An 18,385-nucleotide genomic window follows, 5' to 3' on the forward strand; every position below is an offset into this window, starting at 1 on the left:
GGAGGTTTACTTTCTAGGGAGATTGAGGATGGTGTCCCGGGAGAAAAGCTGGTCTTTGCTCTCATCTACCTTTTTTTCTATTTCTCTCTGTCGTCTCACCTCACTTTTTTGTATTTCCTTTCTCCTGTCCCTTCCTACTTTTCATATTCTCTTCTACTTCTAACCTCTTCTTTCTAGAAACATTTTGTTTCTTAATATTTGCCCTTTATTTTTTTGAGTTTATTTATTTTGAGAGAGAGAGAGAGAGAGAGACAGAGCGTGAGCGCACAAGCAGGGGAGGGGCAGAGACAGAGGCAGAGAATCCTAAACAGGCTCTGCACCATCAAAGCAGAGCTCAGCTCGGGGCTTGATCTCACAAACTGAGATCTTGACTTGAGCCAAAATCAAAAGGCGGATGTTCAACCAACTGAGCCACCCAGGTGCCCTGCCTTTATTTCTTCAGTATAGAAATGTCAGCCTTTAGGAAAGTTTTAGAGTATTCTTCCTGTTAGCCTAGCAAAATAAAAAAGTAGAGCATTATTTAGCAGTAATAGATCAGATTCAGTGAAAAACTAAGTAGTTTCTAACTCTGTCTCATGGGCTCCTAATTCTGGCCTCATAATCAGTAAGATTGTCTATCACTGCTCCCTCTTTGGTTCTCTGTGTTGATACTTTTCCTGCTGGAGTTTAAGTAGGCTTTTTGGCTTTGAGTGCTTTTTTGCCCCTGTCCTCCCATCTGTATGCATGAAAAATCCATCTGTAGGTTCAGAAAGCATGAAGTCTGAAAGACATACTGGTTTTTGTCCCTTGATCCTTTCTCTCTAGTGTTCAGAACAACAAATGTATCAAGATCTGAAACCAATACCCCTAAAAGTCTCTTTTTTCTAATGTGTGATCAGAATGCTTTCTGAGCAGAATGCTTTGTATCCCCTATGGTTTGACTAGTACCCTTCCTGGCCATTTTTGAAGTTAGCCTCTTTTTCATGTTGATTTTTTTCTCCTGAGGTAATGATTACTCTCCTTTTCTTATGCTCATATGTTGCCTTAAATTCAAAAGGGAAAATGCTCATGAGATCTTCTATCCCTACTCTGAGCTGTACCCACAAATGTTGTCTGGAATCCAGTGTTCAAATTTTCTTCATTGGTTGTAAAACCCACATGTTTTAGCTCTCTTGTCTCTTTTAGTGGAATTACTATCTACCATGTAGTCCTAGTGTGCAAGCCAAGGTGTCATTTCCCTGTTACCTTCTATTTGTCCCCTGGTTTTATCACTTCACTCTGGATTTTTTTTTTCCAGTTCCTTAACTCTTTTCCATTTCCACTGCATGGATGCATGTTTTTATCTCCTACATGAGCGATTGTGAAAGCCCAATCTTATGGTCTTCAGAAGGTTTTCACTGCCCACATAACTACCAAGATTTTTTTTTTTAATTACTAATATGAGGAGTCCATCTCCATTTTAGGATGATAAATAATTCCTTTTCCTCACTGTGCCAAATAGGAAATTGGCAAGACAGGACATATGGGATCATGCTTGGAGCAGGATTTGTAACTGCGGTCATTTTAGCTAACATCAAGAATAAAACTAGCTTGTCAGGTGCTGGGCTGAAAAGCAGAAATAATTTTATGAAATTATAGACACTGTTGTTAGATAAACTTGGCTGCATTGTCAGCAAGATTCCATTGCCAGTGCTTATGTTTTCCTCTTTAGCCCAGGCTTCAGATGGAAATTCTGAGCCCTAGGATGTAGGTACTTGATAGGAGTTGTTAGAAAAACCTGTTGTTGCAGCAAGACAGTGAGACTGTTCTGGAGTGCCTGGCTGACTCAGTCAGTAAAGCATGTGACTCTTGATTGTGGGGTCATGAGTTCAAGCCCCACAATGGGTGTAGAGCTTACTTAAAAAAAATTTAAAAGTTGGCAGAGTACTTAAAAAAAAAAACGACTGCTGCTATTCTTAGTCAAGCTTTTGGTTTGACTGCTGAACCTTGGCTTTGACTTTCCTCATTACCTGACCAGCTTCTGAAGTTGGACCTGCTTATTGGGTTTAGCCATCTGTTTTTAAAGTCTGAAAGCAGCAAGCCAACTTCAAATGAGAATTTCTCTTCTGCCCATTTTTATAACAGTAAAATACTAGAATCTATGACATTTAGAAACAGATTTTTACTAGAGTTATGGTAGCTAGAGAGTCAGAATTCCAGAGAATTCTGCACTGGGAAAATGCAACTTGGAACTCCTCTTGAGAATGAGCACTAAAATGAAAACAAGTGTCTTGTCTCATAAGGAAAGAAACTTGTGAGTATTAATTGAAACAGTTTTCCATATGGCATTGAAGTCACTTGGCTCGTGTGTTCTTGTCCTCAAGGTCCAGGCTTGTGGCTACTTAGGATAGAAGCAGAAGAAAATTCTGAAGAACTAAATAAAGCTGGAATGCTTTGACTGTGCTTCTTTCACAGCTTTTGAAGATCCTGATAGTGCCGTTGATGACCGAGATAGTGACTATCGCAGTGAGACCAGCAATAGCATCCCACCTCCTTACCATACGACTTCCCAGCCCAATGCTTCTGTGCACCAGTTTCCTGTGCCTGTGCGATTGCCACAGCAGCTGCTACTTCAGGGCAGTTCCCGGGATTCTTGCAATGACTCTATGCAAAGTTATGATCTTGATTATCCAGAGCGGAGGGCCCTCAGGTGGGTATTAGAAACAAAGCACTTTCTTTTCCTCATGTGTAGTTTCCAAGATACAACTGACAATATTTTGATGCTTTAACTTGAGGTGGTAGTGCAAATATAGCAATCTGAAAGGCCAAGCTCCAGCCGTTCTGTATAGATTATCAGTCTTTTTTTTTCTCTTTTATACATCCCCATTTAGACATTTCTGTTATAAATATTTCTCTTTATGATCAGTGATTCTCACCTGGTGGGAGCATGCTCACTTAGGGTGGATGATTGAAAACCAGCCCATGCCTGTGCCCAGCCCAGTGATTCTGATACACTTTTCACCAAGATTAAAAAAAGAAAATCACAGATGTTAAATGTTTGGATAATCCTTCCTACCTAAATATTTCCCTGGGAACTTTAGATGATCTCTTCATAGCAGATTCAGTACTTTTGCTGGAACTTTAGAAAAATTTTAAATACACAAAACATGGTTAAAAAATGTTAAGGTACAATAACACATATAATGAAGAATCTCCCACTTGCACCTGTCCTTCTCTACCCCATCCCCTTCCTGTCTTCTAGTTCTCACACCACCCTTGTTTGTTTCTTATGTACCCTTCCATAGACTATTGTCATATATTTTTGAGTATAAAAACAAATATATACGTATATGCTCCTCCTCCTTCCCCCAACTTAAAAAAAATGCTAACAACATTTGGACAAATACAGTCAACATCCATATTCGTGTTATCTAGATTCATCAATTGTGTTAACATTATGCTACATTTACTTTTTATTTCATTCTCTCTAATGTATATTCATATGTGCATGCATTTTTTTTTTCTGAACTATTTGAAATTAATTGCAGATACCATGTTACTTTACCAGGAAGTACTTGAGCATATAATTCCCAAGAGAAAGGACTTTCTCTTACATAGCCTCAATATAATGATCACATTTAAGAAATGTAATAATACAATGATACTATTTAACATATGGACCATATTGAAATTTCTCTAGTACCAATTATCTTCTGTATATTTCCTTTTTTCCATTTTCCATGTTTCTATTTTTGATCTAGGATCCAATCAAAGATCATGGTACATTACATTTGATTTCCTATTTCTGTAGTCTATTATAATCTAACATTTTTTGAAGAGTCCAGGCCAGTTGTTTTGAGAATATGCTCTTAATTTGGTTTGGCTGATTGTTTCTTCATGTTTAGAATCAGGTTAAACATTTTTGGCAAAAACATTACAATAGATGCTCAGCAGACACATGATTTTACTTTGCCTTTTTATTGGTTATGTTTAGTTTGACCTCTGAGTTAAGAAATCTGGTGTATGCCAGATTTTCCAGTGTAAAGTTACCCTTTGTAATTAGAGTATCTGGAATGATACCCTAGATTGTGTCCTTATTCTGTTTCCCCAACAACATTTTACCCATTAATTGTAGTATCCATTGATGATCCTTGCCTGAATTAATTATTGGTTGGAGGTTAATATTTTATTTTTATTTTTTATTTTTTTTAATACGGAATTTATTGTCAAATTGGTTTCCATACAACACCCAGTGCTCCTTCCAACAGGTGCCCTCCTCAGTGCCCATCACCCACCCTCACCTCCCTCCCACTCCCCAGCAACCCTCAGTTTATTCTCAGTTTTTAAGAGTCTCTTATGGTTTGGCTCCCTAACTTTTTTTTTTCCCCCCTTCCACTCCCCCATGTTCTTCTGTTAAGTTTCTCAGCATCCACATAAGAGTGAAAACATATGGTATCTGTCTTTCTCTGTATGACTTATTTCACTTAGCATAACACTCTCCAGTTCCATCCACGTTGCTACAAAAGGTCATATTTCATTCTTTCTCATTGCCAAGTAGTATTCCATTGTATATATCTTAAAAACCATTCCAGTTTAGCTCATAATTTTGGTTGCTAAAATTCACCATCCCATAACATAATATCATTTCTTTTTGCTTATCTTGCCAAACTGGTGAGTATTAATCCCAAGCCTCAGATGGTTGCCTACTTGCGATACAACATCCTGTCTCAGTTTACTATCATCTGTGGGAATATTTTAAATGAAACTTTTTCACCTATCAAACATCACATAGAATTTTTACTCTTTATAATCTGATTTTAAAAAGAAATAGGCCAGGAATTCTACTGTAGTTGGTCTCTACTCCTTGCTGGTTTATTAGTGAACATTTGCATATTTTATATATTTGATTTTAGTTGTTTATATTGTCCTACTTTAAGAAAAAAATGATAGCAAAAATCCATGACTTTTGACCTTCTTTCCCTCTATATTTCCAAGTTTTAGATGTGTAGGCCAGCAATAATAATGGTGCATCAACCTAAATGACTACATTTTATTTAATTATTACCCTATTATTATTCTGATTGTTTCCTAGGCTACTGCTATAATAATGTTTAGAAGAGTATTAGTAATATACTTTAAATTGCAAATTTTTTCCTAAAATGTTTTTAACTTAATCCCATATAAATTTGTTTTTATTGTATCAGTATAAGAAATGAGTTGAAAGAATAAATATTTTTTCCTCTCCAGCAGAGAAAAATTAACATGATTTTTAAGTAAGCTTTTATCATAGACATTTTTAACTTAAATTTTTGAAATGATTCATCCTTTAAAAAGTTTGAAGAAATTTTATCACCAGCATTGATTTTTAAACTTCTCTCTTACTGTAAATACTAAGTTCTTGGAGATGGTCTGAGTCCTTACGTTACACAGTTTTTTAGTAAGAACATTTAAAATCCTGAGGGAACGAATGTTCTCAGTACCTGCCAGTAAATTAGAAGTGTAAGAATAAATAGCTTCATTCACTATAGCAATGGCTATCTATTGATTTAAGTTGAAGTATAAAGCCTTCTAGGCTGGAGTTAGTTTAGTTTGAGTTTTTGCAGATACTGGAGAATAATGAAACTCCATGTAAAAAAAAAAAAAAATATGTTAGATTGGATTTCCTGTCTCAACCAAGTGGGCTTTTTTGAAAAATATTTTTAAGTAATCTCTATACCCAATGTGGGGTTTGAACTCACAGTAATGAGGTCAAGAGTTGCACCTTCCACCTACTGAGCCAGCCAGGTACCCCAGTCAAATGGGCTTTCACCTAATGAATCCAGAGTAACTGGAAACTTACATAAATTATGTAAAAGCCCATAATTTGAGATTTGAAAATAGAGTTGGACTTTGTTAGATATATAGCCAAAGTATCACTAGTGTTCAGAGGGATCAAAAGCAAAAGAATATCTCTTGAAGTTTATTATTAATACCTCTTCAGTTTCTCCCTTGAAGATTTTTAGTGACTATGAGACCACTATGATCTTCTTTCTGATTCCTAAATAAATACAATTGGATGTTAGGTCTATAAAAGAACATACTGGGCTCACAGGCTTCTAGTCTGCAGGTCCTGTATATACCCCCACTTGAGTACACAGGAAGTGGGCAGTTTCTAATCTAACTGAAAGAAAGGTCAAGTATCTTATGTATTTATTGACTTAAGTTGGAATATAGCTTCTAGTGTTATAATCAATATAGGGAAAGGTCGTCATTTCACTGTGATCCTCGATGCATATAGTTTTAAATTTCATAAATTGTAATGCTTTAAATAATATGCTCTTGTTGGTCCTGTAACAAGGTTTGCCTTTTGACAATCAGAGATTATTTTTATTATGTGGATAGTTTTTCTTTTTAAAAGAAATATGTTTGATCATATTCTTGACTATACTGCCTCAAATAATAACTTACAGTAAGTTAACAGCTTGACATCTTTTCAGACCCAAATTCATCAACAAATTTAGGTTTCTTGAAATCCCTTGATATATTTTCATCGAATACTTAGTTCTAAACTTGGGCATTGTAAATACAGTCTAAATATTGAGGAAACATGTTCATTTTGTTTGTCTCTATCTTTCTTAGAAAATAAAAGGATCCTAAAAAGCTCATGGTAGCAAGTGAAGTACAGTATTTTAAAGTTATTATTATAGCAATTCTTTTTCTGATGTGGAAAAAACTATTTGACTAAATTGCTTTAATACTGATTTAAGAACATGTAAATTTCTTTATCATACGTTTTTAGTCTGAATGGTTTTTGTCAAACTATTTTACTTTAGTTTTCTCATTGAATGTGCACTGAATTTTATGATTTGTTTCTTCCTTTTCCCTGTTTCGTCTTTTTTCTTTGCCTTACTCTTCCTCCAATTTTATCCCTTTATATCAGACAAGACTTGCAGGCTAAGAATGACAAAATTAGGATTATTTCAGCTTTCTCTGATGTTGACTATGAAGAGCAAGAAGGTACATATGAGGAGATAGAGGGGGAAATACCACAGGAGTTTCTAGAAAACAGTAACATAAAGGAAGCAAAAGTAAAAGAAATTAGAACTCTTTCAAAAACTGATAAATCTTACAGCCGTCAAGAACAACAGAAGCACAAGAATTGGGAAAAGATACCATCACGGGGCCAAGAAACTGAATTCTCTACTGCCTGTAATTTTGACCTTAAGTATGAAACATCTGTGTTCTCCAGTTATCCTCAGAAATATGATACAGTAGATAGGAGAAGAAAAAATAAACCCTTATACCGTGATTTTGAACACAGTCAAAGAACACAGTACAATGAAAGATCAGAAACTAAGACTGACTTCAAAAGTACATATCCTGACACTGAAAATTGTAACATTTGCCACACTGAAAAGAAGAAACAAAATTACCCAATTTTGCACGCTTATAAAAACGGCTTTGTGGTCAAGAGTGGCATCTGGACCACCAAGTTGGAAAATCATGATTACGATCTTTCTGGTGGTCACAAGAACTGTGAAAAATCATCTGGCTTAAACCAGCATGTCACTAATTTCACTCCATTAGATATTCTTGAAGATTCTACTAGTAGTACTTCTGAGGAACTTCTGAGCTCTCCTCTCACTGATAAGCCAGAAGGTTTACTGTCACCAATAAGTCATCCATCCAATATCCATCATATTGGAGGCTTTCCTGAAGAATACAATGTAACAAATCCAGCATTCCCATTACAAAAGACGAACTGTGATGCAAACACACTTGGAGATATGTCTGGGTGCTCCATGGAAGAGATGACCCCTCCCTCTCTTGAGGAACCCAAGGAGGACTATGTTGATACAATGGATGAGCTTCAGTGTTTGGTAGAAACTGTGTCAGAATATTTAGCAGAGAAAGAAGAGGAGATTAATGGATTTGGTTCCCTTTCACGAACTGAAAAATCACTTAAACACAATAGTACTGATAATAATGCAGAACAGAAAATGCTTGGAGATCAAATACCACCTTTAACCATTGTCAAGAATGACAAGGACAAGGCTGTCTCTTTCCCTGAGCTGAATGGAGTGAAATGTGCTGTTGGTTCTTTGTTCAGTTCACTTACAGAAAAGGTAGGTTCGGGAACAAAGCATCTAACAACCTCTGTGGAAAAGCTGGTTTATTTAGTTCCAGAGAAAACAGAAACTCTTGATCAGATAGAGACGACTAATTCAGGATCTAAACCCAGAGCCAAGTCTGTATTGGGGAAGGATCTTTCCATGCGATCTCCATTATCCTCTCACACAGTTGATAATAAAGATTTTGGCAGAAATGACAAAACTTCTGAAAATGAGCACACAGGTGGTAAAACTGGAAATTTAAGCCTTCAGGATGCAACAGAGACTACTGGAAGGGACTCCACTCCACAGAGTCAGAGTTCAGTTATAAAGTCTGTTTTCAGCATGTTAAATCCATTAAAGATCTTTTCTGAAAAGGATGAAACCAAAAAAGATGACCAGAACAAGCCAACAAGAAAGGAAAGCTTTGTTGGGTGTGGTTCAGAGTCAAATCAAAGGAAAGACACCCTTGGCAATGACAATAAAATCATCACTTTAGATAGGCATGATGGAGAAACTACAAGCTCATCCCAAATGCCCACAAGTGAAGATTTGTTGTCTTCCCAAGTGACCAATGAACCTTCAAGCTTAGGTGGTTCTGCAAATAAAAAAGATGATGTTGAGAGTCTCTTGGAAAGAAAACCCTGTACAGATTTGTCTCTGGTACCACATCAACCAAAAATATGTGCCCAAAACACTGTAGGACATCCTTGTATAGCTGGCAGTACAACTGCAAATAGAGAGTCTTCTTCAAAGACAGTAGAGGGGGAGAAAGTTACTGGTGATGATGATTTTCTTGAGCCACTCAGAAAATCCTTTAGCCAGTTTTTGCTCACTTCACCTGAGACCTGTTCAAAGGAAACTTTGTCAGAATCTATGAAAATTCACCAGTTGGAGGAAGATGGATGGGAAAGGGGCCATAAGAAAAATGGACATTCCTTTTCCTTTAATAGAAAACTACATATTCCATTTTTCAGAGTTCTTAGTCATTCTGAGAAACAGCAAGATTTAAGAGAGAAAGGAAGCATTTTTCCTCTTTTTAAATTTCCTTTCACTGATGATCGTACCACTGTCAATGACCAGAGTTTTCCTGACTCAGCAGTAACTGTTGATGAAGAGATCCAAAGAAACTGCCATGAAAATGCCAAACTTAATTTAATAAAATCTAGTTCAGTTCCAAATATTCATAATAATTTAGGGAAACCTGATGATACAGAAACATTTAATAAAAATGACCAAATAAATTGTCCTGAAGATACCACACTTAATAGAATAAAGTCTAATTCTGTTCCAATTATTAATAACGATCTTGGGAAATTTGGGAATATAGAGAAATTGAATTCAAGTGATCACACGGCAGCAGAGAACTGTCAGATAGATACTTTAGCCATCCCTGAAGTTGTGTCCAAAGAATATATTCCTTCAGATTCTTCAGAAGAAAGTAAGACTCTTACACAAGTGACATCTTTAACAGTATCAGACTCATTAACATTTACTTCTACCATTTCAAAATCCACCTTGGTTAATGAAATTAATGAAGACAGACTTGTAGATAAAGCCTCTAAGAAAAGAATCCAAGGAGGCCTCCTTTCTGGCCTATTTAACAGGTTTTCTTCTCTTGAAAACTTGTCTAATCAACAAGAATTAAATTTGAAAAGTGGTGACTCTCATCATAATAATAATACTCCAGGATTACTCTCTGGAATATTTAACTTGATACACAATAACAATGTGACTGATTGTAAACCAGATGAGGCAAAGTCCATGTCTTTAGGCAATATAAAAAGTTTGAATGGAAATAAACATTTATCTGTGGATGAGATCCCTGTTACTTCATGTGTGACTTCTGAGAATCAGAGGAACCATGTTGAAAAAGAAGAAACATCTGGCTTAATAAAAAACTTTATATCTTTACCTAAAGAAAACATACCATTATCTGATGCTTGGGTTGATAATGATCATTGCTCTCCTATGTGGAAAAACCAGCTAAGTGAAAAGAATTGCCCCTCTTCTGAGGACAGGATACTTGACTTTGCTCCGAGCACTCAGCAGGGCCTCTTAGAGAAATCTTTGGCTGAGAGGCTGACACCACACCATGTTCTTAAGGAGAAAATACATGAAAATTCAAACAAGTTAAACCCACATACATTAAATACTAACATTCTTAATAAATCAAACCACTATCAGGCTTTTGAAGAGATGAATAATCCTTTCTGTTCTGAATGGGACTCTGATATAAAAGATTTCTCTAAAAATTCCAGAAAACTTCAGCCAGTTTATTATATGCTAAATCAAAATACATTCCCATCAGCTGATGTTTTCTTGTGGCCTGACTCAGAAAGCTCAGCAATAAATTTTTGCCAAAAGGATCAAACTGCAAATATCTTGGAGTGGAAAACAAATCCAAACAGTGTCATTTGGTGTGACTTACCATATGAATCATTGGACCAGTTAGCATTTAATGAAGATAACTTATTAAGAAGTGATATGTGGGCAGCTCACTCATTATATGGAAATTCATATCTTCCAATTAGTGAGACTACGAATTCACTAGAAGAATTGCCCATTGACTTAAGTTGTTCTTCAGGTTATGAGAAGACTACATATTCTGTAGTTGATCAAGAATCATTAAGAACGGATGAAAACTTTGTTTTTTCAAGTGTCGGTTATGACTACCAGGAATGGTGGTCATGTCTTGAAAATGGAGTGTGGTGGCCATCAGAGAATGGAGATTATGGATATTATATGTTTCGTGATGGTCAGTATATGTATTATCTCCTCACTGATTCTACTGGGCAGTATGCCTATTTATTTATACCTGATTGTTCTTATCAAGAATATTTGAATTGTGATTTACAAACAAATGATCTATCAAGTATTATGTTGGATGACAGCATTATATCAGCCTGTAGTTTTAAAGTACATGACAAGGAAGATGAATTATCCTGGTATGTTGAAGAGGAACCAATTGATGACCCTCTTGATTTATCTGTAGTTTTGCCAAAAAGTGAGGGACCAGTGTATCTAAATTTAGGAACCTTTTCACAAGTACTTGAACAGTCAAGTTATGGCCAAAAGGATCAACCATTAGATTTTTCAGGCTATAATCTTCAAAAGTTTAAAGGAAATTTTAGATCTTTTGAAGAAGTGGTGTGTAGTTCTGAAGACTTTGAATATATATTGGATCTCAGAAATCAGCCCCAAACTATTGGTAATCATGACTTAAATAAAAATCCTGTTATAGAGAGAAGTAAGTATCAGCTTCTTGCTAAGGATGCATCAATTTACCCTTCCAGTTTCCATTGGATTCAGTCTTCTGAAGAAGCTACCTCTTTGGTTCATTTTGAAGATATAACTAATAGCCTACAGCAAACAGGAGAGATGTCATCACTGAAAAAAGGAACCTCATTATTTTCTGCTTTGGGTGCTTTGGTTACAAGGACTTTGAATTTTGATGAGAATGAATCCTTAGAGTCTTTGGTTTTAAAGAAAATGAATCAGGAGTCAGACTTAGCAGAGCTCACAAATGGTGGTGTTCAGTCATTAATCTTGAATAAGCAATTAGAGAATAACTCTCAAAATGAAGAAGAAGGTCTTCTCAAGAAGGATTTAGAAAGAAAAACAGTACCCAATGTTCCGCAACCAGAATTTAAAAATATGAAGCAAGAATTCCCTTTAAATAAAAGTATTCATGTGAAAAAACAAAGTTTGTTAAAATCTGTTGTCCAGGTAAGCCAAATAACTCCTCAGGCTAAAGCAGATATAGAAAATGAGGAAATCATTACAGTTGACTCTGTTTCCATTCCTCTTACATCACAATTCAGTAAGGATGAACCCAAGAACTGTGAGCTTCTCCATGACCAGTCTTCCAAAGAGTCTGAGAGAACATTATTTAAAAGTGCATTGAAACTCTTTGGCCGGGGAGAAGACCCTTCAGTAAGTGTGGTGTCAAATGGAAAACAGGCATCTGGATTTTTGAACCTTTTTAAAACCCAGGCAAATAAAGAAGGATCACCAAATTTAGAAAAGAATGAAGATAAAAATATACCTTCTCAGCAAAAGAATGAATCTTCTGGTGTTTCAAATTTTTTTGGTACCCTTGGGGACTTATTTAAAACCAATGTATCTTCTATACAGACAACTGAAAATATGTCTGTTTCCTCGATGGTTAATAAGGATGAAGTCAAATCAAGTCCTAATCCTGCACAGCTAAATAGCCAGGATGTTGGGAACTTTTCTGCTATGCCAGTTGCCTCTAAAAGGAAGGTTCGAGTTAGGAGTCTGAACAAGCAGATTACTATTGATGACAGTGGGCTAAAAGAACCATCAACTATAGATATACAGAGTAATAATTTGACTGGAAAAGAGGTATCTTCCAGAGACCACCTAATCCAGCAATCACCAAATCCATCGTTCTCAAGAAATTGTCTCAAAGAGTCTTCCAGAGATTCTTCAATAGAAACTAACGTTGTGTCTACAGTGACAGAAGTTTCAGGAAGTAGTAAACTGTCTGTTGATATTCTGAGCAGAAGAAATTCAAATGAACAGGATCATTCTTCTGACCAAGACTGGAGTTTTTCAACTGCCAGAACATCTCCATCTCAACCAGAGTTGCCAACCAGAAAGAGTATATTTTCTTTCCTGACTGGATCTGAAAAATCTGAGAACAGAGCCTCTGCTGCTCTACCAAGAACCAAAGCTCAAGCAGAAAGGCTATTCACACTTCCTTCCTTTTTTTCCACTACTAACTCAAGCAGCAAGAAGGATGCCGCTCATAATAGCCCTTTTAGTTTCTTCAGCTTGTCCTTTTTGGACGAAAAGCAGCAGACTCCTGGGGAAAAACATAGCCTTTCAACAGTTGCTCCAGTGACTTCTCAGCCCTGTAAGAAGCCAAGTGTTTTTGTAGACATGAGTGGTACAATGACTACAGAAGGTTCCAGTGGCAATAGAGATCGCATAGTCCAGGAGGTAGCTCATGAACAGCAAATAGTTCCTTGTGTTTCTATTAGCAACACTACTGAGGTTACTTGCCTTACAGATGAGCTCAATGTAGAGGACTATCAGGGAAAACTAGATTCTAGTAATGGACCAGGGACATCTTTAGCAAATTTCCAGGTGAATAAGTTGCAAGATGATGTTCCTCATTCACCAGGATTTCAGGTACAAACTGAAACTCTGCTCATTGGTCCAGAGACCCTTGGGGTAGCTCCCTATGAAGAAAAGCCTTTCATACAGGAAGTCTTCCCTTGTGACAACCTGGCCAAGTCTTTTTCACATGATAACCATTTGACTAAAAAGCTCAACAATTTAGACAGTTGTACTAACTACCACCACAATGAAAGATTTACGAGTGACCCTTTGAACTTGCCATTAGAAAAGGCGCCTGATGACACTTTAACACAGATCCTGGAGGCAACCTCGCCCTCTGTGGAGCAAGGGTATACAGGGCACCTCCAGAGCCTAGAGACAGATAAAGAGGAAGACAAATCAGTGTTGGGCTCTTCAGTAGAAATGTTTTCAGGGTTTGTGACAAAAGTGAAATCTTTCTCTGAGTGCTTAATTGAACCTCCCAAAACTTTCTCTGGACTTTTCTCCTCTCCTAAACCTCCAACAAAAAACTCCTTTTTTTCTCTTTCTTCTCGTGCATCATCTCAGTCCCTCAAAGGTGAGTTACTTGGAATTTTTAAAAGTCCCAAATCAGAGACTCACAAACAAGAATCGCCGATCCCAGCTACTGCATGGCCTCAAAATGGTAGTTGCAGAGATACTGTAGGATTAGTACCTCCAGGAAATTTATGGGGAGAAACTTCCTCTCCAGCACTCAATTCAGAATCTACTCTCAGTGAGTGTAGAATGACTGTGGTTAGTGCAAAGTCAGACTCAGAGGTCCTGATAGATGATACTAAATTAACAGCTGAAATGGAAAACAATAATATTCCTGACAATATTCTAGAATCCCAAGATTCTGAAACAATTAGGGCTGCACCTTCTGTTTCAGAGGATGATACTGGACAAGGAGTATTGTCTCTGAGTGATGAAGGAGACATGGGGTTGTTGCAGGGCACAGACACAGAGACATCATTGGAAGCAGAGCACATTTCATTGCCATCACAGTTGGAGCCAGATCCTACCTGTGTGGCCAAAGAGCTTCCTCCTCCATTTCAGCCACCTAGTCCTCTTGAGCCAGAGCCAGCTATGCAATCTACCTCCACAAACCAAGACTTCTTGGAGCTACAGGCAGCCAATTCAGTAGAAACCAATACTCCACTATTTAGTGAGGCAAATGTTGGCCAGAGTGCCACACCAGAAACCCCAGGATACCTTTCTCAACCACTCCTGGAGGAACCTGTGCTTTGTGCCAGAAAAAACTGTGAGATACTTGATACCCACAGAGATCTACCTGCAGTCCCCCAAGAAACAGAGCAGCCAAGACCTCTTTTTGAGATCCCAAATATGACCAATTGGCCAAAACTCCATTTCCCATCCTCTGCCACTGACTGTGGGAAACCATTGAGGTCTTTCTTTTCCCCACCTTCCTCCTCTGGCAGTAGAGCAGCAGAGCCTGGTTTAATGGGCAGTTTTAAGAAGTTGTCAAATCTATTTGAGGGAGGTAGTGAGGGGAAAGGGAGTACACTGGCAGGTGATCTAAAACTAAGGTTTGGAAAGAAGCTGGATCTTTCATTCACATGGCCAAAAGAGAACAAAGGGGGCCCTGAACAAATCCCTGCAGAATCCTCTTCTCCAGTTTTGGTTATCAGCGGCAATCAGGATCTTAACTCTAGTGAGGCTGACAAAACTTTAGAGGCTTCTCAAATAGCTGGAGCTAGTGCTGAGCCAGCTACTCAGCCCTCTGGGACCTCTGAGCAGCTGGAGACCAAGCCAAGTATATGTACTCAAGAGCTTTCAGGGCCTGGAGAAATGGAAAACCAGCAGGGAATTTCAGCATCTGGAGAACACTGGGGTTCCAAAAGCAACCTCTCGACCTCCACCTGTCCTTCAGGGAGTCATAAGGAAGAACACTGCACTGTCACTGAGCTGCTTCACCAGCCAAAAACACAAGAGGAGGTGATGCCTGCTAGCTCTGAGTCTCTTTCAGATGTGCAGCAGCCAGTCACTTTGCATGGCATCAAGGAACCAGAGACCGACAAAGGGCCTGTTCTCATTGAGCTACTTCACCAGCTAGAAAGACAAGAAGAGGAGGTGGTGCCTGCTAGCGCTGAGGCTCTTTCAGATGTGCAGCAGCCAGTCACTCTGCATGACATCAAGGAACCAAAGACCAACACAAGGCCTGTTCTCAACTAAAGCATCATAAATGATTTTAAAGAATTGACCATTTATGATGCAGTGACTTAGTGGTAGATTAATGTTAGCCTGCTTTTTATTTTTCCTGTGTCTTTCCTAGCACCTGAGTTTTATGTTAACTAGGGGTTAAGTAACAAATAATGTGTGGGTCTCCTCATTCTTTCCCATCTCTCTAGTGCCAAATGTAATTCATTTATTGGAAGAAGGAACGTAGTTCTAAAAGAAAGGCTTTGCCCTGGTATTTACTCATTCTGGTTTGCTCTGCCTAGTGTAAAGTGGCATAGAGAATGGAGGGTAGGAAGAGGCAGCAAGTAGTCATCTGGCATATATTAATTATAGCCACATAACAGGCTAGGATGCTTCCTTGGGACTTCAGCACTTATTAACTAGGAAGCGACCTACTTTGCTTTGCTTTTTCAAGTCTTCTAAGATACTTTCTCCAGTGGCAATGAGGTTATTAAGTAACATGCAAAATGCAGAGGTTGAGATAATTTATATATTCTATATCCTATTCCACATGGATCCTGCATAGCTTCTTCCAGTCTTTGCCTTTTTGTACCCTTGAGGCTGGTGCCTGGTAAGTGCTTTGAATAAAGTGTCACAGGAGTTCAGGGCTATCATTTGCTGTAGTTCTTTATTCTGGAGCATTGTGCAGGGTCCACATGGAAAAGATACTATTTCCCCTAAGAGGAAGCACCATATACAGTGCAATTTAGGAATATTGCCATGACCTCCCACACAAAACTCTCCAAAGGGGCTGGTCTTAGAGGGTGTGTGTGTGTGTGTGTGTGTGTGTGTGTGTGTGTGTGTGTACACATTTGTTAGGGACTATTCAGAACAGTGACGTGGTGCCTGTCCTGCTGCCATGGGATGAAGGATCAGTAATTAGTCTGAAAATACCAGGTAATTGGGAGGAACCATAGGGAAAATATCACTAGAAAACAATAATGATTTATCTTCATTTGGCCAAAGGTAAAATAAGCCCTTTAGTTAAAAGTTTGACTCTGTGGCAAGGAAATTCTTTGTCCTTTTGCATGGAAACTTTCCAGCAGGATACCAGAAGTGAAAGGAAGGCCCCTGACTTGGGATAGAAGTATCCAAATGGGCTGGGATAGATCTGGTAGATCATCACCTAGAACCTCTGTCTTTTTTTTTTTTTTTTTAAGTTTATTTATTTTGAGAGAGAGTGTGAGCAGGGGAAGGGCAGAGAGAGAGAGGGAGAGAGAGAATCCCAAGCAGGCTCTGTGCTGTCAGCACGAACCACACGATCATGACCTGAGCCGAAAACGATAGTTGGATCTTAATTGACTGAGCCACCCAGGTGCCCCTCGAACCTCTATCTTGAATAGGACTGACTCCCTTAAATTCAGTATATGCCTCACAGGAGTAATTTGCAGATACTGCTCTTCTTTCTAATCATGAGTCACTGCCACTTTTTCTGCCCTAGGTACTGTCTCTAGGAACGAATTAACTTTCTGGGTATGGGAATTGAGATGATTGAGAACAGGTTGGGCTGGCCTTTCTTCAGGTATAAAAATGCATTAATATGGCCCTGACCCAGATCCTAGAGTTGGACTTTGTCTACTTTATCCAAAACTGAGTCATGTCCTGAGAGCAACTCAGTTACAGATGGGCGAGTTCATCTTTGGGACATTCCCTGTTACATACCACTGTAACATTTCTGTTGATGAGACCATTCCCCTGAAGAGTTTTTTTTGGTCATAGACTTCATCTCCTAGTGGCTTCCATTACCTCATCAAGTAGATAGCTCAGAGATAATTGAAGGAGAACATCTCCAATCTCCTTTGGTCATCCTAAGGAACAGACATTCACATTTACAATTGTAGAGGAAGAAAAGGGGACATCAAGGGGACATCAATTTAATAAATAATAGGAAAGGGAAGTAGAGTTCATCCATTTTACTTTATGGAAATGAGAAGACTTTAATCAAGGCCACTGAACAATTTTCTTTAGAAGTCTGAGTAAAGGGGCACCTGGGTGGCTCATTGGTAAGCATCCAACTTCGGCTCAGGTCATGATCCCACGGTTCGTGGGTTTGAACCCCGCATCAGGCTCTGTGCTTACAGCTCAGAACCTGGAGCCTGCTTCAGATTCTGTGTCTCCCTCTCTCTCTGCCTCTGCCCTTGCACTCTGTCTCTCTGTCTCTCTCTCAAAAATATATAAACACTTAAAAAAAAAAAAAAGTCTGAGTAAAGAATTTTAGGTATAAACAACAGACTATTTTAATAATCCTTTTTTAAAAAATGTTTTTTTAATGTTTATTTTTGAGAGAGAGTGTGCATGTACATGTGCTCTCACACAAGTGGGGGAAGGGCAGAGAGAGAGGGAGACACAGAATCCGAAGCAGGTTCCAGGCTCTGAGCTGTCAGCATAGAGAGCCTGATGCAGGGCTCGAATCCACCAACCGTGAGATCGTGTCTTGAGCTGAAGTCAGACGATTAACTGACTGAGCCACCCAGGCTCCCCTAATCCTTTTGTTTGTTTGTTTGTTTTTAATGTTTTATTTATTTTTGGGAGAGAGACAGAGCACAAGCCGGGGAGGGGCAGGGAGAGAGGGAGACACAGAATCCGAAGCAGGCTCCAGGCTCTGAGTTGTCAGCACCCCCACATGGGGCCGGAACTCAGGAACCACGAGATCATGACCTGAGCCCAAGTCTGACACTTAACCAACTGAGCCACCCTGGTGCCAGACTATTTTAATAATTCTTTTTTTAATTTTTATTTTTTTTTTAATGTTTATTTATTTTTGAGAGAGACAGAGACAGAGTGTGAGCAAGGGAAGGTCAGAGAGAAAGGGAGACAGAATCCGGAACAGGTTCCAGGCTCTGAGCTGTCACAGCTGTCAGCACAGAGCCCGACTCGGGGCTCGAACTCACAAACCGTGAGATCATGACCTGAGCCGTAATCAGATGCTCAACTGACTGAGCCACCCAGGCGCCCCAGTATTTTAATAATTCTTAATCCTACTTACAAAAATCACATTAAGATAAAGTATGCTTCAAAGTCAAATAAAT

General features: G+C 38.4%; 1 protein-coding gene across 18 annotated transcripts in view; it reads left to right on the forward strand.

The window, feature by feature from the left end:
• The window catches only part of UNC13B (unc-13 homolog B), a 252,510-nt gene that overhangs the window by 147,736 nt on the left and 86,389 nt on the right, over positions 1-18,385 (forward strand). For 11 of the 18 annotated variants that reach the window (XM_045470007.1, XM_045470011.1, XM_045470004.1 and 8 more), the window contains 2 exons: positions 2,434-2,668; positions 6,878-15,334. In XM_045470007.1, the coding sequence (XP_045325963.1) occupies positions 2,434-2,668; positions 6,878-15,334 (8,692 nt within the window). The remainder of the gene's footprint in view (positions 1-2,433; positions 2,669-6,877; positions 15,335-18,385) is intronic. The other 7 variants (XM_045470020.1, XM_045470021.1, XM_045470014.1 and 4 more) reach the window with 1 other exon arrangement.

Source organism: Leopardus geoffroyi, chromosome D4 (genome assembly GCF_018350155.1).
Source record: "Leopardus geoffroyi isolate Oge1 chromosome D4, O.geoffroyi_Oge1_pat1.0, whole genome shotgun sequence".
Classification (NCBI taxonomy): domain Eukaryota; kingdom Metazoa; phylum Chordata; class Mammalia; order Carnivora; family Felidae; genus Leopardus; species Leopardus geoffroyi.